General features: G+C 40.2%; 1 protein-coding gene across 5 annotated transcripts; it reads left to right on the top strand.

Moving 5' to 3' along the window:
- The first annotated feature begins 480 nt into the window (after positions 1 to 480).
- bag6l (BCL2 associated athanogene 6, like) lies at positions 481 to 23066 on the top strand. Of its 5 annotated transcripts, none has more exons than XM_053489789.1 (25): positions 481 to 500; positions 1246 to 1329; positions 3331 to 3448; positions 3548 to 3786; positions 4779 to 4850; positions 5877 to 5999; positions 6123 to 6271; positions 7011 to 7140; positions 7248 to 7451; positions 7550 to 7778; positions 8002 to 8061; positions 8248 to 8543; positions 14293 to 14368; positions 14574 to 14881; positions 15863 to 16145; positions 16264 to 16433; positions 17558 to 17611; positions 17704 to 17806; positions 18182 to 18306; positions 18426 to 18560; positions 18648 to 18710; positions 18801 to 18995; positions 19078 to 19185; positions 20686 to 20832; positions 21964 to 23066. In XM_053489789.1, the coding sequence occupies exons 2-25, from the start codon at positions 1252 to 1254 to the stop codon at positions 22057 to 22059; spliced, it is 3561 nt and encodes a 1186-aa protein (XP_053345764.1). In that variant the 5' UTR covers positions 481 to 500; positions 1246 to 1251; the 3' UTR covers positions 22060 to 23066. The 5 variants fall into 5 exon arrangements, with proteins under 5 accessions (XP_053345764.1, XP_053345761.1, XP_053345762.1 ...); XM_053489786.1 differs by having other exon boundaries at positions 7999 to 8061; XM_053489787.1 differs by lacking the exon at positions 481 to 500 and adding an exon at positions 877 to 994.
- The last annotated feature ends 1234 nt before the right edge of the window (positions 23067 to 24300 follow it).

Raw genomic sequence — 24300 nt, 5'->3', positions numbered from 1 at the left:
TATCCACATCCTGTGTATTTGTATCTTGGCTCCTGTAAAATTTCAGTTACCGTTTGGGTATAATAAGTACTCTATCTATCTATCTATCTATCTAGCTGACTGTCAGTCAGTTCTTTGTCCTTTTTGTACTTTGCTTGCATTTCTTTCTTTTAAACATGATGTCAGAAATTTTATACCATTTTCAACCACAAATATTATAAGGAGCCTTTGTCGTCACATGACTAAGTAAATTACTAAGAAAATTGTATATTATAAAAAGACTTCCAGTTGTTGTTGTTTTTTTATATTTTAATTCACACACACACACACACACACACACACACATTTATTTACACACCATGGGGAATTTGGGAATGGCAATTAGCCTAATTTGCTTGTCTTTGGACTGTGGGAGGAAACTGAAGTACTGTACCAGGAGGAAACCCACCAAGTACAGGGGAGAACATGCAAACTTCACGCACACAGACCCGAATGTGGGACTTGAACCCTCGACCCCGGAGGTGCAAGGCAACCTGAGTGCTCAATAAATATTTTAATTATTCTATCATTAGAATAGTTGCACTTTGTAAAAATATATAAAAAATAATAATAAATTAAAGTTTTTTTTTTAATAAAATTATAAGAAAACGATCCTATGTACTGTACAATATAGCACAATACATTTTGTTTATAAATAATATTTTTAACTGTTGTTATTATTATTATTATTATTATTAGATCTTTATAGATTCATGGCAACGATTAAGCAAATCCTACGGCTAAACTACAAATAGCTCAGTTTTATATAACTAGTCTACTCTTAAAGTGCATTTAACTGGTTATAACGGGCGTCCCTATGTAGGGAGCGAGGATACATTTGGGACTGGGCCGTAGAGGCTAGCGTACTGCGGAACTGTTTGTGGGATTAGCTAGCTTTAGCGAGCTAGCAGGTATCACAACACTGGCGTTAGGAGGCTAAAGTTGTCATTTTATTCTAATAACAGAAGAAAATAAGGTATTTTCTCCGTATGGAAATAGTGTTTTGGTGTTTTGCTTTTATATTTACGGTGAAATAGATATATAAAACCCGCTTGTGTTAGCTGAGCGTGCTAGTTAGCAAGCTCACAATGGATGCCGGTTGGGAGCTACTTAGCTATGCTAGAGTTCTGTGTCTGTCTGGGTTAGATAGTATCAACTGAGTGTGGCGTATACACTTAATGTAGAGAGCAGTGCTAAAGATTGGATTGTGTGTGTATTTGTGTGTAGGGGTCCATGGAGGAGTCTGGAGAGATCACTGTGACTGTAAAGACTCTGGACTCTCAGAGCAGGAGCTACACAGTCAGAGGAGAGGTGAGTTAACACTGTACTAATACAAATCATGAAATGATCATTAATGCATTGTTTATTCTAAAGTTCTCTAATTCTCTCATGTGTATACAGTAGATTTTACACACTGTTTATGATGAACTAATTAGTCATAATGCATTGAAATCACCAGTCACCACCCAGTCCATCTCCTGGCCATGCTAAAAATAGCTCAGATTGTTTGTTGTTTGTTGAGGTTAGAGATGTTCAGATACCATTTTCCCCCTCCTGATACCGATTCCGATACCGAGTACTGATCCGATACCTGGGTGTGTATCTGTATATACAGCTGTAGAGACTACTAGCGCCTGTATTAATTGACAGAATTATTTTATGCTGTGCTTTAGATTTATCCCTTAATAAAACATGAACAAGTACATTAAAATTTTATTTGTCTCATACACAGTACAATATGCAGTAAAATGCTTACACGACCGCCTGTGACCTCAAAGTTTTTTTTAACAAGAAATAATAACGAGAAATAGAAAAGAGGCAATAAATAAATATCTTAACTATAAGAAAGTTGAACAAAATATACAAGTTTTTAAAATATATAAGAAATATAAATCTATCTGTACAGACAAAAATGAATTTAAATGCAAATAATATGTGGAATGAATGAAAAATTTCTAAAGTGTGCAATTGAGCATTGTTTGTGCAAATGTGCAATATGTGTGCAAGTGTGTACATATAGTGAACTAAAGTGTTTTTATTATCTGACATACATTTAACAGTATTACTTATTTTTGAAAAAGAAAGTGAACTTCAACATCTAAAAAGGAATTTCAAATGCAGCCACAATTCTAACACTGGGTTATATTTAGGAAAATGTTATCGGATCGGTCTGTGGACTCAAATACTCGCCGATACCGATGCCAGATTTTTTTGTGGTATCGGCAGCATTTCCGATACTAGAATCGGAACAACCCTAGTTAAGATTTCTTTCTAAAACCACAAACAACACCTAGAGGTGCTACTACTCCACAACAAAATGTTCTCACTCTTTAACATCTAGTCAACAGTGTAATCTGGATTTGGAGAAGATCATACATCAGGAAGATTAGAGGAAGATGCATTTTGATGTGAATGCTGTTTGCAATGATTTTTTTTTTGTTTTTGTCATAACCTTTTATTAAAAATTTAATTATAAAGGCAAATAAACAAATGCACTGCTTCATTTTTTTTTTGGGGGGGGAGAGGGGGCGGAAGAACAAGATAAAAGATGAGCAAATCACAGGATAAATACATGAACAAAAAATAAGGATTATACACAGTTAGTGTTTGCACACAATGGCTTCAATTGAATCTCTTTTTCAATTCTTTAACAAAATCTATAGAAGCAGTCCAAGCATCAATTATTCGAGGTGTTGCTTTGTGAAATCTGTCTGTGGCACGTTCCAAGATTAAAAAATAAATAAATAAAAATGGGTATGCCAGACAGATGGCAAGCTTCAAACCAACTTTTTAAAAGAGTTTTTTTTGGCAGCGGTCAATGCTGCCATTAATGTTTACTAAAAGTGATGTTAGAGCAATCTACTAACACAATTAAAACCTGAGCACTAATTAATATTCACCTTAAAAGTATGTAAAGAAAGTTTACCACATGACGCCAAAAACTCAAGATGAGTGGGCATTCCCAAAACACATGTATGTAATTCCCAATAGAGGAAAGAGGACAGTTTCAGCAAACGTTAACGTTTGACCTAAACTCTGCATGGTCTTATGTAGACACTTAGTGTGGTAACTAATGAAGTGGAAATATTATTGCAAATATTCTTCCAATCAAGCTTGGTACCAAAACCACTATGTTTTATAGACCAGACTGAAAGAGAACCTAAGACCAGGATCTGTTATGAGTAATGAACAAAAAAAAACGATAAAAGCCTAAACCCTTGATGGAGATTTCTGTAGATATTTAAGCAGGGGATGGTTTTCTAATTAAGCTGTTTGCAATATTTAATATTTTGACAATATCTCTTCTCTCAGTGGACGGTGCAAGAGTTTAAGGAGCACATTGCCTCATCGGTAGAAATTCCGGTGGATAAACAGAGGCTAATCTACCAGGGCAGGGTGCTGCAGGACGACCGGACGCTGACTGAATACAGTGAGCCTCTCTAATAATTTGGCAACACTTTACCTAGCCACAGATTGAATCTCGTAGTTTTTTTTTTTCCTCCATGTTAACTCTCTTGCTCTTTTTAAGATGTCGACGGGAAAGTCATTCATCTCGTCGAGCGGGCTCCTCCACAAACAACTCCGATTGGAGGTGGAGGAGATGCCGTGTCTGGCTCATCCGGAGGAAGCGGAGAGGGATCGTCCAGCTCCGCTCACTCCTCTACCTCGACCTCCCAAGGAGCGCCGCATGACCGCAATGGTAACAGCTACGTCATGCTGGGCACCTTTAACCTCCCAGTGAACATCCTGGACCCTCAGCAGATTCAGGTAACTAGATTTGTACTCTCAGACACCTTCAGATGAATCAGATAGAGAGTGATGGTGTGAACTTTACCGAAAAGATGCCAAACTTTATCTTTAAGTCTTGTTCAGCAAAATGACAAAAAACAAGGTCAAAAATGCTTCGTAAGAAGCATTTCAAGGTCCTGGAGTGGCCTAGCCAGTCTCCAGATCTCAAGTTGGAGGTCCGTGTTCCCAGCGACAGCCCCAAAACGTCACTGCCCTAGAGGAGATCTGCATGGAGGAATGGGCCAAAATACCAGCAACAGTGTGTGAAAACCTTGTGAAGACTTAGAGAAAACGCTTGACCTCTGTCATTGCCAACAAAGGGTATATAACAGAGTATTGAGATGAAATGTTGTTATTGAACAAATACTTATTTTCCACCATAATTTGAAAATAAATTCTGTAAAAATCCTACAATGTGATTTTCCTGGATTTTTTTATTTTATTTTGTCCCTCATAGTTGAGGTATACCTATGATGAAAATTACACGCCTCTTATCTTTTTAAGTGGGAGAACTTGCACAATTGGTGGCTGACCAAATACTGTTTTGCCCCGCTATGTGTGTGCGGGCAGGGGGGGGGACCCAAAAACTAGAAACATATGAGTTAATTCCTGTACAGAATCTATGATAATCCGCATGGGCGACTGAACGAATCATTCCATGAGACAAAACTTGTTTTTTCTGAGTCAATCGGGATGAAGAACGACCCCTCATTAGTGCTAATGCTGATTTAACCACATGGAAATGAATGTGTAACCTTAGAAATGACTCGGTTAATAACACATTGGGTAATTAACATACACAGTCTGAGATGAATCAAATCTCCAGAATGAAGATGGCACATGCATGGTGATGTTAACATCAACTTAGATCGTGCATTTGAATCTTTGTACATAAAGAACAACAGATTATGTTGTACCCCATAAAAAAATGAAGCAACATAAATAACGATTCTGTATCTGTCGTCATTTAGATGTCTGTGCAGCAGATGATGGCTGGTGTTGGGGATGGAGGGCGAAATGCCAGAGTCAACACAAGCACCGGGGTAAGAACAAACCAAACTTTTGCTAACACCTGCTCATTCTCTGTGATGTATCCAGAATACCATCATACCAACATGTTTACTGCTTCTCATCTCACTACCTCAACTTATTACCTCATTACCACAGAGTATTGGATTGTGTCATGTTTTTGTCAGGTTGTGGCTCTAGTTTGCACATTTGCGCATGAACTTTGTCGTTTTCTTGTTCTCAGGTAGTTTTATATTTGTTAATTTGCAGTGGGTTTTTTTTGGTCTCAGATAGGTAATTATGTGTCTTAGTTGGCTAGTTAGTTTTTAATGTATGTTGTTAGACATAACTGTACTGTATATTGTTGAAATGACAATAAAAGCTGACTTGACCATTAGGGGGGAAAAAATACACCGCCTGTCTAAAATCACTTTCATGTGCTTCCTTTCTTACCCTGACACACACATCACTCTGGAATAGGCTCAATCTGGACATCGCTCCAAAGTCCAATCTTTCTGCTCCCTAGCAAATTTAAACTTTTTTTTTTTCTGATTTGTTTCACTAACAAATGGTCTTCTTATGTCTACGCTGCTGTTTAGTCCAAATTATGTGAGTTTTTATCACATTTTGTTTTTATTGTTGATTTTTTTACCATGGTTTCATCAAGCGTTGCGTTTAATTGATCTCCATTCATAACTTTTATTACAGTTACATTTCTGTCACACAGTTGATGGTTAAGGACAGCACATTTGTTAGACAGATCCCAATTCCAATCATTTTAAATCTCTTGTGCTTAATGCAGCACAATTATTTGACCCTTCTAAAACGAAGACCTTTTTTAGGGAAGGGCAGTCATTGTATTTATGCCCTGCTTTTCTTTTTAATGCACACTATGTGATTCAAGCTGTTATGTTTCATTTGAAGTTTTAATATAATATAAAATTTATTAGTCTTTATCTAACGATTTGTTATTTGACTTGAAGCATGGCTTGTACAGTAGCCTTGACACTGTTTTAGCAGGTTTCCAATTAGAAACATGTTTCATCTCAAATGTTTCTTAGAGTAATGGATCTGTGGACGTGCATATTAACCTGGACCAATCAGCCCAGAGTGAACCAAGGATAAGGCTCCAGTTGGCAGAAAACCTGTTACGAGAGACTCAGACTTTAATTCGTAGGCTGGAGGTGCGTGCTCTTCCTGACATTAACAGCAAATAGCAATATTTAAAAACTTTTTTTTTACAGTATATCGACTATCCTCTTGGGTAAATGTAGTCTTTGTATATTATTATGATTATTTCGTTAAAGGGTCAGGTGAGTGAAGGATCCACTCAGCAGGAGCCTGCAGCTTCCTCTTCTTCAGGACAACCAATGGACACCTCCCCGCCTCCACCTCCACCTCCTGCCTCTTCCTCTGCCTCCACGCAGACAGAAGACCCTCCTCACTCTGGACCAAAGTAAGACCTCTTGCCCTGTTAGACGCAGAGATTTCTCTGCCTTCGACCGGCACGGGAGATTCATAATCTGCAATGAGTGAAAAGAATAATTTTACATAGAAGGGCAGGCGGTATGATAATGTCTCCAGTGTACTAAGGAAAACTGTTTTACCTTGATGGTAAAAAAGCACTAGTGATACGCTGGGATAAGTGCATTAGTGTAGCACGGGATTATGAGGAGAAATAAAGGAAGTTTTTACTCCCATAACTGTATTATTCTATACAATCTATAGTCCCAGTTTGACTTGAATGTGATTATGAGAAAGTCCCCAATACTGGGAAGGTACAACAGCTGGTTAGTTGCATTCTGTTAATAAGTTTTTAAGAAACATGATTATATGACCTTGTCGCTGTATTGCACCAGTTTTAGATGTGTATTGACAGAGAGTAGGAGTAATTCTTAAAAAAAAAAAAAAGACTGATGCTTAATTTTTCTTTGCACTGATTTAATCCTTTGCATAGTTTTTTTTAGCTAACACAAAACATAACCCCAAAGTACACATAGTTGAGATTCTTTTTTAAGATAATTTTTGGCTTACACATGCAGTACTGTAGCTATAAATTAGCCTGGAAAAAAGTTCTGAAGTATTCTTTTAAACCATAATCTTTACTTTATTTATTTATTTTTTATCTTAAAGTGTTTGCACTGTAAAATAAAGCTGCTGTTTCCTCAACCTTTTGCCCTTGTCTGTCTAATCAGTCACCCGAGCCCTTTAGAGCTGATGGAGGTGCTCTCAGAAGTGCGACGGGTAGAGGAAAGGCTCCGCCCCTTCATGGAGAGAACTCGCTCCATCCTAGGAGCAGCCAGCTCTGCCGATTACAACAACAACGTACGTGCTGAGTTTCTTTAAAATCTCATAGTACACCGTGAGCTTTTCACGAATGATCATCGTCAAATGTATAAACATGTTTATTTTTGTGTGTGTGTGTATCACAGACTCAAGAGCGCGATGAAGACCAGCGCACCTTAAACGTGGTTGGCGAATCCCTTCGACTCCTAGGCAATACCTTGGTTGCTCTGAGTGATCTTCGTTGCAACCTGGCCGCGCAGCCTCCCCGTCACCTTCACGTGGTCCGGCCCATAACCCACTACACGTCGCCTGTTCTGCTGCAGAGCGGTCTGTCTCATATACCGATACCGGTGAGCCGCCTTCCCTCTTGAAACATTAAGTTAAAAGTTTTTTTTTTTTTTTTTTTTTTTTTACTGTAGTAGTTTTCCTGACGTCTCTTTTTCATCAGATGAACATTGGAACCACCGTTACAATGACCTCTAATGGCAGACAGACTGGTGAAGGTCAGCCTCAGCCGTCTCAACCGTCCGGTCAAGCAGAGGAGCAGGCGCAGGCACCGGCACCATCATCTCACCCCAACGGAGCCAGCCAGGGGACTGGTCAGGGGACGCCACGTGTGATCAGAATCACCCACCAGACCATGGAGCCTGTCGTGATGATGCAGATGAACCTTGATGGTACCTACATTCGATAAAACTGTATTTTCCCTACATTTTGTTGTGTGGTTCTTTTCGAATCACACAACCTTAGCCGTCCATTCCTGGTCTGAAACTCAACTAAATTAAGATGGTATACGGATGATGCACATCCTCATAGAAGGGGAATGCTCTCAGACCTGGATTGGGAGGCGTTAGTGTTGACCAAACGCTAGCCACTGATCTGTGCATTTCTGTGCAACAGATTCAGGCAGCGGAGCTCAGGCCCCAGGCCAACAGAATCCCAACGCTGCTGGACAGACCGGTCAGTGTCCACTGCTCGTCTTAGTCAACACTGAATACCGACATTAATTCAGCCATTTTAAGGGGTCTTAGAGTTTGTCATGGCCTACTTCCAACAAGCATCTCTATTTTGGATGTTCTACACTTTCTAGTATCTGTAATTAATATTATTTTTTTTTTAATCTTTTCTTCCCCCTTTCCTCTAAAGGCTCCGCCCCACCCATGCACATTCCTGGCTTGCCTCCAGAGTTTATGCAGGCCATCGTGCATCAGATCTCTCAGCAGGCAGCTGCAATGGCCACCGCAGCCGGCCACCACGGACATCCACCAGGCACTCCCGCGACAAACGGAGACGCGCCAACTGTTCCTCCACCCCCACAGGCTAGGGTCGTCATCACCAGACCCGCATTTACCCCACGGATTCCTCAGCCCGCCGGCACCAGGGCGGCTACCATCAACCTGAGGGCATCAGTGCCACCCACCACCGGCCACCAGCCCGCACAGGTGTGGAGTTTTCACTTTTACATCATTTTTGTTTCAACAATATTTTAATTGATTTTATAACAGGGATATTACAGGGTAGACATGTAATGTTAAAAACCTCCTTATAAATCCCTATAACACCCACCCCACCCCTCCCTAGCTCCAAGCCAGCTTTACGAGTACAAGGAAAGGCTAGACGCCAGGCACAACAAAGGAGAGAAACTAAAAAAAGAAAAAAGAACCTGGAGCTGGAAGTCTTTTAGTTTTGTGTACAACAACAAAAAGGGAAAAGAGAACAAACAAACAAACGATTAAATAGAAAAGGAATCAAACTATAAATGTATATGAAAAAAGCGAAGGAAGGGCCCCCACACCTGTTGGAATTTTAAGTCTGGATAATGGATTGAGTAGTGGATCTTCTCCAGGGACAGACAAGACATAATATCTCTGAGCCACTGGGCGTGAGTGGGTGAAGTGGCACCCTTCCATTTGAATAAAAGAGAACGCCTGGCCAGGAGTGTCGCAAAAGATAACAAACGCTGTTTAGCTGGAGTTAAACGCTTGTCTTCCTCTCCAGTGACACCAAAGAGAGCGATCAGAGGGTCTGGTTCAAGGTTACATTTCAATATGTACGACAAGGTTTTAAAAACATCCCTCCAGAATTTTTCCAAATTCGGGCATGTCCAGTACATATGAATAAGAGACGCCTCTCCACTTTTACATTTCTCACAACAAGGATCAATGTCTGGGTAAAAACGGGAAAGTTTAAGTTTGGAGAAATGAGCCCTGTGTACAACCTTAAACTGTAATAAAGAGTGGCGAGCACATTAGGAAGTTGAATTGACAAGTTTAAGAATTGAATTCCAAGTATCATCTGACAGCGAGAGATTTAAATCTTTCTCCCAAGCAGTTTTAATTTTACTTAAAGGGGTGTGACTCAAACCCATCAATCCACCATAAATAGTGGATATTAGGCCTTTACGCAGCGGGGACAAACATAGGAGATTATCTATAATATTTGCAGCAGGAGCTTCAGGGAAGTTCGGTATTAAAGAGCGAATGAAGTGTCTTACTTGCAGGTATCTGAAAAAGTTTGAATTGGGTTGGTTAAACCTTTCAGAAAGCTGCTCAAACGATGCAAACTTATGGTCAACAAACAGATCTTTGCAAAGCTTGATACCCTTATTGTACCATTCCTGAAACACTGAGTCATGTAAGGAGGGTTGGAAGAGATAGTTAGAGACAATAGGACTGGAAAGAGAAAAGCCCAGAAGACCGCAGTGCTTTCTGAACTGAGCCCATACTCTCAAGGTATGCCTAACAACTGAGTTATTGATTAATTTTATTGAGGGGATGGGGAGTGCAGATCCAAGGAGTGCAGAGACAGAGAGATTTTTGACAGACTTTATCTCCATTTCCACCCAGGCAGGCCGATTAGGTTGGTTATGAAAATATGCCCAAAAGATGACAGATCGAATGTTTGCTGCCCAGTAGTAAAAGCGAAAATTAGGCAGAGCCATGCCACCATCTCTTTTAGATCTTTGAAGTAGGGACTTATTTAATCGTGGATGTTTACCTTTCCAAAGGTAAGAGGATATAATTGAGTCTAAAGCACCAAAGTAAGATTTGGGAATGAAAACAGGTACAGACTGAAAGAGATATAAAAATTTAGGAAGAATACTCATTTTAATGGCATTAATGCGGCCCACCAGGGACATGGACAGTGGTGACCATTTTTCCAAGTCCTTTTTAGTTTGGGTTAACAACCTAGTAAAATTTTCTTTAAAAAGGTGTTTATGTTTCCTTGTGATTGTAATACCGAGATAGGTAAACTGATTTTTCACTATCTTGAATGGAAAATTGTACATACCAGTTGTTACTGCTGTATTATTAAGCAGAAAAAGTTCACTTTTGCGCAAATTCAATTTATACCCTGAAAAGTAGCTAAATTCACTAAGCAATGACAGCACAGGTGGAAGGGAGGAGATTGGATTTGATATAAAAAGTAGAAGATCATCTGCATAAAGGGAAACTTTATGTTCTTCTCCCTGCCTCCAAATCCCAGATATATCCCTACAACTGCGGAATGCAATTGCTAGTGGCTCAATGGCAAGGTTAAAGAGCAATGGGCTAAGAGGACACCCCTGACGAGTTCCCCGCTGAAGGCTAAATGGATGAGACTGCTGAGCATTTGTCAGAACTGAGGCAGTAGGGTTTGAATATAATAATTTAACCCAAGTAATAAAACTTGGACCAAAATTAAATTTTTCTAAAGCCCTAAATAAATACTCCCATTCCACACGATCAAAAGCCTTTTCAGCATCTAAAGAAAGGACACACTCAGGGATCCCCTCTGATGGTGTGTACAGGACATCCATAAGACGTCGAATGTTAGAGAAAGAAAAGCGATTTTTGACGAAACCGGTCTGGTCCTCAGATATAATAGAGGGTAAAACAATCTCTAATCTTCGAGCCAAGACTTTAGCAAGGATTTTAACATCCACGTTGAGAAGAGAGATTGGTCTATATGAAGAGCACTCTGTTGGGTCTTTATCTCTCTTTGCTATAAGAGTGATGCGAGCCTCATTAAATGACGCAGGCATCTTACCTTGCTTAAAAGATTCAGAAAGAACCAAAGCTAGTTGTGGTGCAAGGTATGAGGAGAAAGATTTAAAAAACTCTACAGGGAAGCCATCAGGACCCGGGGACTTACCAGATTGCAATGATGAGATAGCGGAACTAATCTCCTCTTGTGATATGGGCTCTTCTAATCTTAATCTAAAATCAGGGGACAGTGTTGGGATATCTAGTTGATTCAAGAAATTCTCAAGTGAATTACAGTCCTTTGGAAACTCAGAAGTATATAATCGAAAATAAAAATTCTTGAATGCATCATTAATTTTAGAATGGTCGGTAGTAATGGTACCATCCTCCATCTGAATTTTTGTAATGTGTTGTTGTGCTCTAAAACCTCTTAACTGATTAGCTAAAAGTTTCCCAGATTTATCACCATGAATGTAAAATTGGCTCCTACTCTTTAATAATTGGCATTCGATTACATGCGTCGAGATGAGTTCAAAATTAGTTTGCAATTCTATGCGTTTTTTATACAGATCAGGGTTTTTAAATAGAGCATACTGCTGATCGATTTCTTTAATTTGGTTGGTCAAATCTTTTCGTTCTTTATATGCCTTCCTTTTCATATTAGCAGTATATGAAATTATCTGTCCCCTGAGGTAGGCTTTTAGAACATCCCAAACAGTTAAACATGACACTTCAGGTGTTTCATTTGTGTTCAAGAAAAAAACTATCTGGTCTTCCATAAATTTTTTAAAATCATTCTCTATCAATAATAAGGAATTAAAGCGCCAATGTTTATTAATTTGAGGAAGTTTGGGGAGCTTTATAGACATAACAACTGGTGCATGATCCGATATCACAATGCTCTGATAAGCGCAGGAGCTAACCATGGGGATCAGTTGATTATCTAAAAAGAAATAATCAATTCTGGAGAAAGTATTATGAACATGTGAGAAAAAGGAGTATTCTCTCTTTTTTGGATTAAGGAAGCGCCATATGTCAGAGATACCAAAACTGCAAAGATAGGACTGAAGTAGCATGGCGGATTTACTCAGAGGTATAGGATTGGGAGATGACCTGTCAAGTGATGGATCTAAACAGCAGTTAAAGTCTCCCCCTAATATGAGAGAGTATGAGCTCAGATCTGGTAGAACAGAGAAGAAATGTTCAAAGAAGGAAACGTCATCGTAATTAGGGGCATATAAATTAGCCAACACTACATTAGTATTAAATAACTTCCCTGAAACAATGATATAACGACCATGTATATCTGCAATAATATTATGCTGCTCAAAAGAAATGTTTGGATTAATGAGAATTGAGACACCCCTAGCTTTGGCCTGAAAGGTCGAGTGGTAGTGCTGCCCTCCCCAACGCGACATAAGACGAGAATTATCGGAACTGCGAATGTGAGTTTCTTGTAAAAATGCGATGGCGGTGTTAAGTTGTTTAAGGTGTGAGAGCACCTTCCTTCTTTTGACCGGATGGTTTAAACCCTTAACATTCCAGCTCACAAAGTTTAAAGAACTATTCATTCTCCCTGAGAGGAGATGCAGGTAGATAAACATAAATAATAATGAAATGCCCAGCGTCAGTCTTAAAACAGAAGTGTAAAACACAGAGCAACCTATCAAAGATACACCGTGTATACTGAACTAACACAATACTGGCTTTGGAGAACCCCCACCCCTGCCCCACACACCCCTCCCCCACACACCCCACTACCCCCAAACAAACAAAGATAGCTGCTAGGAAACAAAGCAGCAAGCTCTTCCATCCTTCCATTCTCCACCTAACCAATCTTCCTGTTGCTAACCACACCATCTTCTGCTCCGACACAGTTCACAAAAACTAAGAATTAAATATATAAATAAAACATTTCCCCACTCCAATAATGAAATCTCTCAATAAGAGAAAAACACAAAACAACCCCCTCCCCCCACGTCACATTGTAACTCTAAAAAAAAATAAACAGACATGTAAATTACACGTGACTAGAAATAGAGAAAATAATAATAGAAAACTAACAACAACTACACGTGTTTAACACAATACTCTTACCAGGAAAAAATGTAAAAATGGCTGGATTTAAAGTTAAAAAGGGTACTTTCCTGAGAATTGTAGTATTAAAAAATAAAACTATAATGCACTACGTAGTTTTCGGCAGACTGTCTATGTGTTTCTGCGCCTTTTCTACCGAGCGAAGCCACTTCTTCTGTCCGGTAGAGAGAGTGATCCGGAGCCGTGCTGGATACAGGAGAGAAGGCCGGAGTCCACGGTTGTATAGCTCAGTCATAACGCCTCTATACTCGGCTCGCTGGCTTAAAACTTCGGGAGCGTAGTCTTCCACGATACGAACCTGCTGACCGCGGTATTCCAGCTTCCCTCTCCGCCGAGCCTCCCGAACCAGAAGGTCTTTAACCTGGTACCGGTGCACACGGAGAATGACGGGCCGAGGTCGCTGACCTGAAGCGGGTTTGGATGCAGGTATGCGGTGGGCTCTGTCAATCTCAGGCGGGGAAGGGAGCGTTTCACTCCCAAACACCTCGCACAAAAACTTCGAGAAAAACTCGGTAGGGAGTCCACTCTCAGTACCCTCCGGAAGACCCAGGACACGCAGGTTCTGTCTCCTGCTCCGGCCTTCTAGGTCTACGACTTTGGCCGTTAACTTAGTGTTGTTTTCCCGAAGTCCGGAGCAGATGTTCTCCAACTCGCTCACACGCTGGCTCAGGTCATCTGTAGCGAGTTCTAACGAAGGTAAGCGCTGTCCATGGTCCTCTACTTGGGATTGAATTTGGTCCAGTTTACTTTCCAGTAAACTAAACGAAGATTTAAATTCAGCCACTAACGCTTCACGTTGTTTATCTAACAGCGCAGAGATGGCCTCGACTGTTAGAGCGGTCACAGTGTCGTCTTTTTTCCCGGCCTTAACACTCCTTGTAGCCATTTTAAATGTGAAAAGTATGTAACCGTGGGGAAGAGTACAAAGTTATTGTATCCTAAAGATTTAGTTTAGCATTTAGAAACGGATAAGGGAGTGAAGGAATGTAAAATTGTCGGAGCACCTAACTTACACGTCTACTCCATGTGGCTGCTAACCGGAAGTCCCTTTTACATCATTTTTATATCACTTTTACATGATTTGTATTGTAACACCAATAAAAATACTAATCATAACCCTTCTCACTAGGGCACTATGGGTAATTCTCCTCTCTCTCAGATGGTGAGTGGTTTGGTCGGGCAGCTGCTAATGCCGATGCACACAGGTGAGAAACACTACTTTAATTTAAATGCAGCACACAAATGCAAAATCTTTAATTATTCTCAAAAGCCATGGAATATTACAAGCAGCACACAACCTGAGTGTGAAATCACAACCTAAAAGGAGTCTTTCACACAATTTCCTAAGGGGCAGATATTTTTGGTAATCTCCCTTTTGCTAAAACGCTTGCTCTGATGTTTTCTTCTTAGGTGATCAAGCATCCACTGGTTCTTCATCGCATTCGTTCTCCTTCTCTTCCTCTTCCTCATCCTCCAACTCAGCTGCCCCTTCTTTATCCGCTAATACTTCTACACACACCTCTTCTACCACTACAAGCACAGCCCCCACAAGCCAGTCACAGAACGAGGGTTCAGAGGGGAACCTGCCACACTTGCTGGGCTCTCTATTGGGCGGAGCTGCCGGAGTAAGCGGGAGCGTCTCCGGAGGCTCTCCTTCCGTTACCGTGACGATGCCTGGTGTTCCCGCCTTCATCCAGGGCATGTCTGAGTTTATTCAGGTCAGTGACGGTTTAAATACATCCTGTGGAATCAGGATGTAAAGACATCCGTCAGAATACTTGCGAGTAAATTAGCGAACATGATAATACTGTACAGGTAGTCCCCGATTTACAAACATTCGAGTTACGAATTTCTGCAAAAATGAGCGGACCGCAGTTCTACGAACATTCTTGGAAGTAGCTCAAATGTTTTGTACAACAAATAGACACTGCAGTGTAACAGATCCCAATATTTACAATTATATACAATATTTTCAGTGAAATGTATAAAATGTATATTGTATGTGTGCGGGAGAAATAATTCAATGAATCAGTCCGGGAGCACGATGAAAGAAAATGGTTGTCCTGTAAATCTGTCCTGATGGTGAATCCACATTCCTGCGTGTGCATAAAAGTTGTCCTGCACAATAACTCCCCTCCTCCTCTTCTCCTTTCTCACCTTCACAGGTAACGTGCAGGTTAATTTGTTTTATTTTTACTTTACTTTTAATAATTTTTATATTTTTGGGTTGTGCAACAAATAATCTGAGTTTCCATTATTTCTTATGGGGAAATTTTTTCTGAGAAAAATGGTGTCCCCTTGAGATTCTTCTTGAGATTCTTCTTGCGATTTAAAGGTGCAGAGGAAACATTTCACTGTGAAATTCATTTCCTTAGGTGCGGTTATGGTTTTTGGGAAAGGGGAAAGAGATTTAGTCCAGTGGGTCGGTATGATTTATATTTGTGTCAAAGGCGTATAAGGCTCAGTTTGTCCCGACTTGAGAACAAATTGAACTTACAAGCATGCTCCCGGAATGGAACTCGTTCAGTATTAGGGGACTACCGGTATATAATTTTTTTTTTTTTTTTTTTTTTTCCCATTACAACTTTGAGAGTTATCACATTTATTTTTTTTTAGATAAAGAACACTTCTGTCCAGTTGTTGTTTAAAAAACTTTCTAGACATACACAGAACGCTCATTCTTTCTGTTTTTCTTCCAGTCCAACGAGCCTGTGTTTCCTCCTCCCCCAAGCCAACAGCCTCCCCCTGCTTCCTCTGCTCCATCCGCCCCATCAGCGACTCCTCCGAACCCTCCTCATCCGCCTAGCGGAGGAGGGGAAACGCTGAGCCCGGAGCTGTTCACGGGCATCGTGCAGGGTGTGCTGTCCACCATGATGGGGTCTCTGGGGGCCGGTCAGGGTAACAGCGAGAGTATCGCCCAGTTCATTCAGAGACTTTCACAAACAAGCAACCTGTTCACTCCTGGAGCTGGAGATGCTGTTGGTGAGTGAGTGAGTGGTAGTAAAGTTTAGACAAACTATTATTTATCTCTTTGGTTCCAAGAAAGGTAAAAGCGCTTGAAGTAGTTTTGTTTTTTAATTATTCTCCATTTTTGTGGCAGGTTTCTTTGGAGACCTGCTGTCTCTGGTGTGCCAGAATTTCTCCATGGTGGATATGGTGGTGTTGCTGCATGGCAACCCTCAGCCTCTGAGTCGTATCCAGCCCGAACTCGCGACCTTCTTCAATGAGCACTATCTCAATGGACGAGAGCCTACTGATGCCAATATTGCTGTAAGACACAATATTGTTAAAGGCCTCTTCACAAAGCCATCAGAAATAAAATAAAAAAAGATTAAGCAGAATAAAGACAGAGTACACATTACCTTTACTGTCTTTAGTGGGCTAGTTGTAGGCGATGATTACCTACAGTAACGCTCAGCTGTAATGTAGCGGTAGGCAGTGTAAGTAAAGACATGTAGAGAGTAAATCAGGGACTTTGCTTTGCGTTACGTCAAAGTTAACAAAGGACCTTTTTCTGTTCCCTCTTACACCACAGCATTTTTTCCCTAAAATGAGCAGATTATTTTTTTTTTATTTGACAGTACTTTTTGTTTACTAATTTGTAGTTAAGGTTAATATTGTGTCACGCCTACGTGAAGTAATCACTACAACACCTATACATCTTTTCTTTCTATTACAAAATTCTTCTTGTTTTTTACGGCGGTTGGCCTCCAGTAAGTTGTATTCCCGCCACTCCTTAATTCTTTTCTTCTTCTTTTTCATCATATTACAAATAAATAAGTCTTGTCAAGCACAATAGAAACAAATATCTTTGGACAAATATTTAGAATTCAACTTGTTATTCTGATCAACAATTCTCTTTAAATTCACCGAACACTTTAATGACGATATTGGTGTTCAAGTCAAACCGGAACTATCAGTTGAGCAGAATAACTGTTATGAGAGTAAAAAAAATCCCCTGAACACTAACTAATGCACTTTTCTTAGTGCTTGAATATCAAGTTTTTTTTTTCGGTACATGATCAGACTGCCTGGTTCACGTCTAAAACGCTGGCCTCCAAGGAACTCCTTTGGCAATAACTTCCAGCTGAGTCCCTGTAAAGTGATTGTGTGTACAGCTCCAACAGACTCTTTAAACTCTTTTAAACTTTAAAGCATTTACAACATTAAAAATTTTTTTACTGTGGCTAAGAGTCTCATCACTGTATCAATGTCAATTGTTTCCTTTTTTTCTTTTTTTTTTTGCCTTCATTCATGAGAAATTTCATCACAAGTCCCGGTTTAACTTGAACACCCATGTAATTTCCATTATTATATGGACCATTCTGACCTTAATGCCTCGATCATTTCGTTCCTAAAGTGTCTAAAAGTTATGCTTTATGATTTCTTCTCAGGCCGCTGCTGAAGATCTCATCAACGGGCTGGAGGAGTATATTGCTGAGAGTTTTGTAAGTTTGTATCTGTAAATGTTTCATACACACGCAGTCATTTCTTCACCTCAACAGCCGGCTGATGTTTTCTTTCCTGTAATGCGTTTCAGTCCACAGTCACAGCGCGAGACGGAGTGGACATCATCCAGACAAACATGTCCTTCCTCAGACAGCAGTTCACCCGCATGGCAACGCACATACTGCGCTGTACAGGTACCCCCGAAAGGGATTTCACTGCCCATGGCGTGAACTAAATCTTTTCATCATGTTCTAAATAGAAGAATGGAAGAATGGCTGAAAATTCCTATAAACACCTTGTGAAAAGTTTTCCCATAAAAGTTGAAGCTGTTATAGCTGCAAAGGGGGCGGGGCCGACATCATATTATTAAACCCCTATAGATTAAGAATTGGATGTTACTCAAGTTCATATGCATGTGAAGGCAGGCGAGCGAACACTTTTAGCAGTATAGTGTAACTTGTTGTTTTTACAAGTCATAAATAAACAAAATGAACTAATTGCACCTTTTAGTAGAGTAAATTATATTGTAAACTCTTTTTGTATATTGTAAAAATTATTTTACTTCCCAGGCAACATGTTTGGTCCACGTTTGCTGTATCTCTGCACTCAGAGTTTGTTCGAGTGCCTGGCTCTCAACCTGTACTGTTTAAGAGGAGAGCAGAGGGCGCTCACAGCCGTCATCAACCATCGCATCGTTAGTCCACACTTAATCCTCTGATCTTTATGGAAATGATTCATCATCAACAAGAATACTTAGCAAGCATTAGTTTGGCTTGGCTTATAAATATATATTTAATTTTTGTGTGTACACAGAGAAGGATGTCTGCAGAAGTAAATCCCAGTCTAGTGAACTGGCTGACCAGTATGATGTCCATGAGACTGCATGTGATCCTGGACCACAACCCGGTTACAGAGGACCAAATCCAGCACTATGTCCTCTTCACACAGGTCAGGTTCTGATAAACACTGTACATGCTTTAGGACTCTGAAGAACGTATATGATCCTGAAAAGTACTTTTCTCCGTCCTCCTTCAGCCTGAGGCTAACGCGAGAGTGGAGTCGAATACGGAGGCAGTCCAGGAGAGTCAGAAGGTGGAGGTGAGAGCATGTGATGTACCACAGATGTTTTAATATAACGGGATCGAAGTGTAATGAGAGTCCTAATGACCGCGCCGTGTCGTGTTACAGATGTCTCCAGCACCTGCCACCACCGCTGAGGAGGCCATGGCATCTTCAGGAGAGAGCACCGACTCCAGAGCTCGAGATCTCGCCGCTCTACACAGGCCACGCCCAGCGAACACACGGGAGTCTGCTGGAACGGCAGCTAACGAGAGGGAGGAGTCAGGAGCGGAGGCGGAGCCTTGGGCAGCAGCCGTGCCACCTGTACGACCTAATTCGTTTTTCATTTTTATTATAAGTAAGAAAGATTTCATAAGTGAAAAGTGTGTGTGTGTGTGTGTTACAGGAGTGGGTGCCCATCATCAGGCATGACATGCTTTCTCAAAGGAAAATAAAAGCTCAGCCTCCACTGTCTGATGCTTACCTTCAGGGAATGCCGGCCAAAAGGAGGAAGGTAGGCTCTTGTCTGATATGTACATACTGTATACGAGGGTAAGTCAAAAATGATCCGCACTCCAGGGCCTCTATTCACAAAGCTTCTTGAGCTTAAAGTGAGAAAATTCTACAAAAATTCGGAGACATTTTCTTAGAATTATTTTCCTAAATTTAGGACTAAATCTTAGTAAAGATAAAAATGATTCACGAAACATCTTGGACCTAAAAAACAGCTCCTTAGGAAAAAAACATTAAGAGTAGAGAGGAAGACAAAGGAGAGAGGACAAAATGGCAGAAAGAAGAAATATTCTCCAAACACTGAGCGTAAAGCTAAAAGTAAACACTGCTCTAAACAACCTCCGTCCAAACTGGTCTTCTCGTTCTTTTACTTTATTCCATCTCTCTTGGATTGTTGGCTACATACCATCCAAATATGCAACCTAAACAGACTGTCTGGGCCTCCAAGTGCAGTGGTTAAGTGCTCACCCTATCATCTGAAGATCGCGAGTTCGATTCCCGGGTGATGCTGTAACCTCTCGTAGCGGGAGGTCTAGAGAGAGCTGATTGGCCGAGCTCTCTGAGTGGAGGGATGAGAGGTACTTTGTGCTCCCACATTAATCACGGCTCTACAGCCAATCAGGGGCATCTGTGAGCTCACGCAAGCGGAAGGAGCGGATAGCGCTGTCCTTTGAGTGTGTTACCCCTAACGTGCGTGAGCCAGCAGTTCAAAAAGATGCGGTCGGCTGGCGTCATGTGGATTGGAGTTAACACGTGATAGTCTTCGGCCCTCTCGACTGAGTGGTGGTAGTAGCTTAATGTGGGAGCCCCCTAGTGACAGGGAGGAATTGGACACGACTTTTTAGGGAGAAAATCGGGGGGGGGGGGAAAAATTATAAATAAATAAAAAAGACTTTCCTGCCATCATGTAAATTGGAAAAGGTTGAGCCATTTTGCTCCCATCAATTTAAGTAATAAAATCAGTTTGGTAAATAAATGTAAGAACTTAAAAATAATAACTACTGTGTGAAAATCGGTTGCTTCAAAAGCAGACACATTACATAATACATAATGTTTTGAAATCTTGTTGCTTTTTTTAATTCGCTTTGTCCATCTGTCTACAAGCTTTCATATCCCTCATAAAAAATGTTTTAGGCCTAACCGTGAGCCAAGAATGCGCGGCTGTACAAGTAAAGGTCTGATGGAGCGAGATCCGAAGTTAAGACTCATCGATAAGCGTCTCACTGTAACAAACTGTTGAATTTTTTTTCCTAATGATGTTCAAATACTTTTGGCCCTTAAGAATCCCAGAAAATCGTAAGCATTAATGAATTTTCCAGTTGACTTTTGAATTTTTTCACTGTTGAGACAGTGCAGCCAGTAGAAGTTTTAATATAACCTGAATGTGGATCATTTTTGACTGAAGTTGAGAGATCAATCATGAGAAATTAAGTATGATTTGTTTTATTACAGAAGGAGATGATGTTTAATACTTGTACTAATGTGTGTCGTGTCTGATAAGACTGCTCAGGGTGAGGGCCCGCACCTTTCCCTCTCGGAGGCCGTCACCATCGCCGCTCGCGCAGTAGGAGCGCGGCCCGTCACCACTCCGGACAACCTGCAGGGGGAGCTGGACACACCAGAGCTGCAGGACGCTTACACACAACGGGTGACCAAAAAAAAATATATATATACACATGAGGCTAACTAGTTTGCCTGGCTGCATATGTTTAGTGGGAGAAGTGGAGACGTCAAGGACGCGTAGACTGGATATTTGTAACTGTTAACCACTACTGTACTAAACGTACTCGTCTGCTTAAGTTATTAGATAGATTATATTAGGCATTGAAGGAGGTGTTCACGACTAAAGGATGCCTGCTGTATATTTTATGGTGAAGTAGCACATTCTCTATTCCTGCAGCCAAACAATCAATCGAGAATTTACTCTGTAATCTGATCCTAGGTAGGTAATTTTAACTGGGTAAATAAATTTGACCTTTGTTTTTCTGGTTATGATGCAAAGCATCTCCAAGGCAATATAGAACAGACTTTTAGATTGCAAACTATCGCAATGTAAAATCGTACAGTATCGCTAAAATTAAAATTCAGCGCATTTTCATTAGTCATTATTTGATATTATTGTAAGCACTGGTGGCTCAGTGGTTGGTTTCTCGGCTGCCATGCACAAGGCCTAGGGTTTGATTCCCAGCCCCAACACCCAAACCCCAGCTTCTGTATGCAGTGCCAGTCTTAAGCCTAGATAAACTGTGTGGGTTGTGTCAGGAAGGGCATCCGGTGTAAAACCTGCGCCAAATCCTGTATCGTGATACGAATGTTCCCATGTGAAGTATTGTAAATGCAGATAATTAACTGTTCACACATTGGCGATGCAAATAAACCACAAAAGAATTTTGTGAAACTCACTTCACTTGGCTTTTCACAAACAAGTTTTAAACGGCTCGCAGATGTACACACAACTTACCCGTGTGCGGTTCGGTTCTTTAGTTCGTATGTCGACGCAAATTCCTTGCAAAATTTTTTATTCTAAAGTCGAAAGTGGGAGCATCCGTTAGCCGAGGTTCTGCTGTAGATAGTATTATTGTATCATCTTGTTTGTACTTAAAACCTACGTAACAGATTACTGGGGATCCAAAAAAAAAAAAAAAGAGAGAGATACTTTGACATGGCTGGTGTTCTTATTAATACATTTAACTTTTATATCATAATCGTTCTACTTTAAATTTCTGTAGTCTTATTTATATCCTGAATACTTCTGTTTGTTTCTTTTTATCTCTCTCAGATCAAAACCGACCTGCGGAAAAGACTTGACGAAGACCCGGACTACAATTCTCAGCGTTTCCCGAACACGCACAAGGCTTTCTCTGAAGACTCCTAATCTCGCCATTGAATTTGTGCACATTTTATCACGAGTTTCAGATCATTTAGTCACTAGACGCTCTGTTTTAATTCAGTCAGTAGAGGAGCTGGATTCTTCTGCGAAAGAGGCCGACGCTCTCAATCCTCTTCACTTCCTCGCGGTGTGCAATAGCCATTGAGGGCTGTTTGTTGTTGGAGCACATCTCAGTGGACTCTATGTCTCGCAGTCATGTTGTCTCTCTGAATAGATGTCCAACTTTACTGCAACAAAACGTTTTGATTGGACGATCACAAGTTAAGACATTTTAAGCCTGGCAACATTTAAGTGCGACGACTAAGATTTCAGCTTTACACACACACAACAGTGTGCACTGCATCGAAACACACTCATAAGACAAGGGCTTCACAGAGACGAAAGCCGAGTCTCATACACGTAGAAACGCCCAGAGCGAGCGCGCAAGTGAACTTGTAGCATCAGAATTTCTGTAAGTATATTGTTGTATTTAACAGTTGTTTTAATAGTTTCTGGTTTGCAGTCATTTTCAACATAAACCCCTTTAGGCTGTGATTAATTAACCCGTTCAATCTAGTGATAGCAGATTAGGCATGTGTAATTTCCTCTCTGCTTTATTTCTTCTCTGGCAAATCAACGTCCTAAATTTTATCCTATCTATGAGATATGTACACATCGTGATCGTGATTTAAATCCAAAAACCCATTTTAATCTACTCATAACAGAATCAGTGTTAATCGCACCTTTTTCCATCATCTCCGAGTCATGAAGTAATAAAATCAAAAAATCTGTTTTATTTTACTATTTAGTGTCGAATTCAATTTGCCAGGTTCTTTAAAAAAAAAAAAAAAAAAGAAACAAAAGTGCAGAGAAAGCAGATTTTTTTTTTTTGGATTATGACAAAGGATAAGATGTTTAAATTCTGCCTGTACACTTTATTATCCACATGTTTCCATTCCAGAGTTTGGGTTACTTACAGCAAATAAATATCAACATCACAGCATCAGACCGAGGATTCAGTGTTTTTTTTGTGGGGTTGTGTTTAAATTGCACACAACAGATCATTAGGCCGATGTTTTAAAGTGTACAAAGTAGGATGTAGAACATTTTATTACAGGAGGAAAAAAAAAAAACTTGGCTCTGAACATAACACTGACGCAAATAAATTCACATTCATACAGAAGACAATCCAACACTCACCCTACCAGTGTTATGGATTGATCTGGGCTGAACTACTCAATATAGCCAAAAGTATATGGACACCTGTGACTTCACAACGTATGTGGCTCTTTCCCCAAACTAGAAGTTAGATGGGAATCATAAGGGACCTCCTAATACAATGTTCTCACGCTACCTCTATTGCGATTCTATAAGCATTATGATTTTATAAATACCCCGATTCTATACACAGTCATTAAAAAAAAAATATTTAACACTTCAGGAAAAGAAAGACTTTAAATATAATTTTAATATTAAAATATTTATAAAAGGTAACTTGTAGTATTCCCATAATCTCTGAAAAACTACTAAGTTTATTTATAATATATTTTTGGCTGACTCTGTATATGTATTTGTAGGATTTTATTACAATTCTAAACAAACTTAAATAATTTGCATGTAACACACAGAGTGCTGTGCTGCCTGCCAATGTGTGAACAGTGCCATCTGTAGGACTGTAAAGGAACTGCACCGCTTTTAACAACTTAAACGCAAACTGTATAAAGTAAAAAAATATATATTTTTAAAATCGATTATGGCGATACAAGAATCACAATACATGACTGAATCACTCACACAATCTCTAAGCATTAGGTTTCCCTTACTAATCCTCTTGTAGCTGCATAAACACTAAAATCTAGTGTCACAAATAAAATTGAATTGAATTGAATTGAATAGTGGAGATCTGTCCCAGAAGAGTGGAACTCAATATAACTGCAGAGATGGAATAAACCTGAAATGGGATGTTCACCAAGGACGTGGCGGTCAGGTGTCCACATACTTTTGGGCACAAAACTAATCCGAATGATCTAAATCGGTCGATGCAGTGAGACTCGTTTTGAATTGTTTACGATGTGGAAAACAGATACAGTATAAGGCCATGGCTGTGTTTCATTCAGAATCATGAACGCTCCCTTCCTGTCCTTCGCGGAGGCAGACATGTGTTTCACTAAGAGAGCAGATTACAAGCATGACCAAAGTGCAGAAAAAGCGGTTGTGTAATTATTTCTTTCTTTTTTAAGAGCGTCA

The sequence above is a fragment of the Clarias gariepinus genome, chromosome 28 (genome assembly GCF_024256425.1).
Source record: "Clarias gariepinus isolate MV-2021 ecotype Netherlands chromosome 28, CGAR_prim_01v2, whole genome shotgun sequence".
Taxonomy (NCBI): domain Eukaryota; kingdom Metazoa; phylum Chordata; class Actinopteri; order Siluriformes; family Clariidae; genus Clarias; species Clarias gariepinus.
Note: the sequence above shows the minus strand (reverse complement) of the source record. Positions and strands in the feature narration are given on the sequence as shown.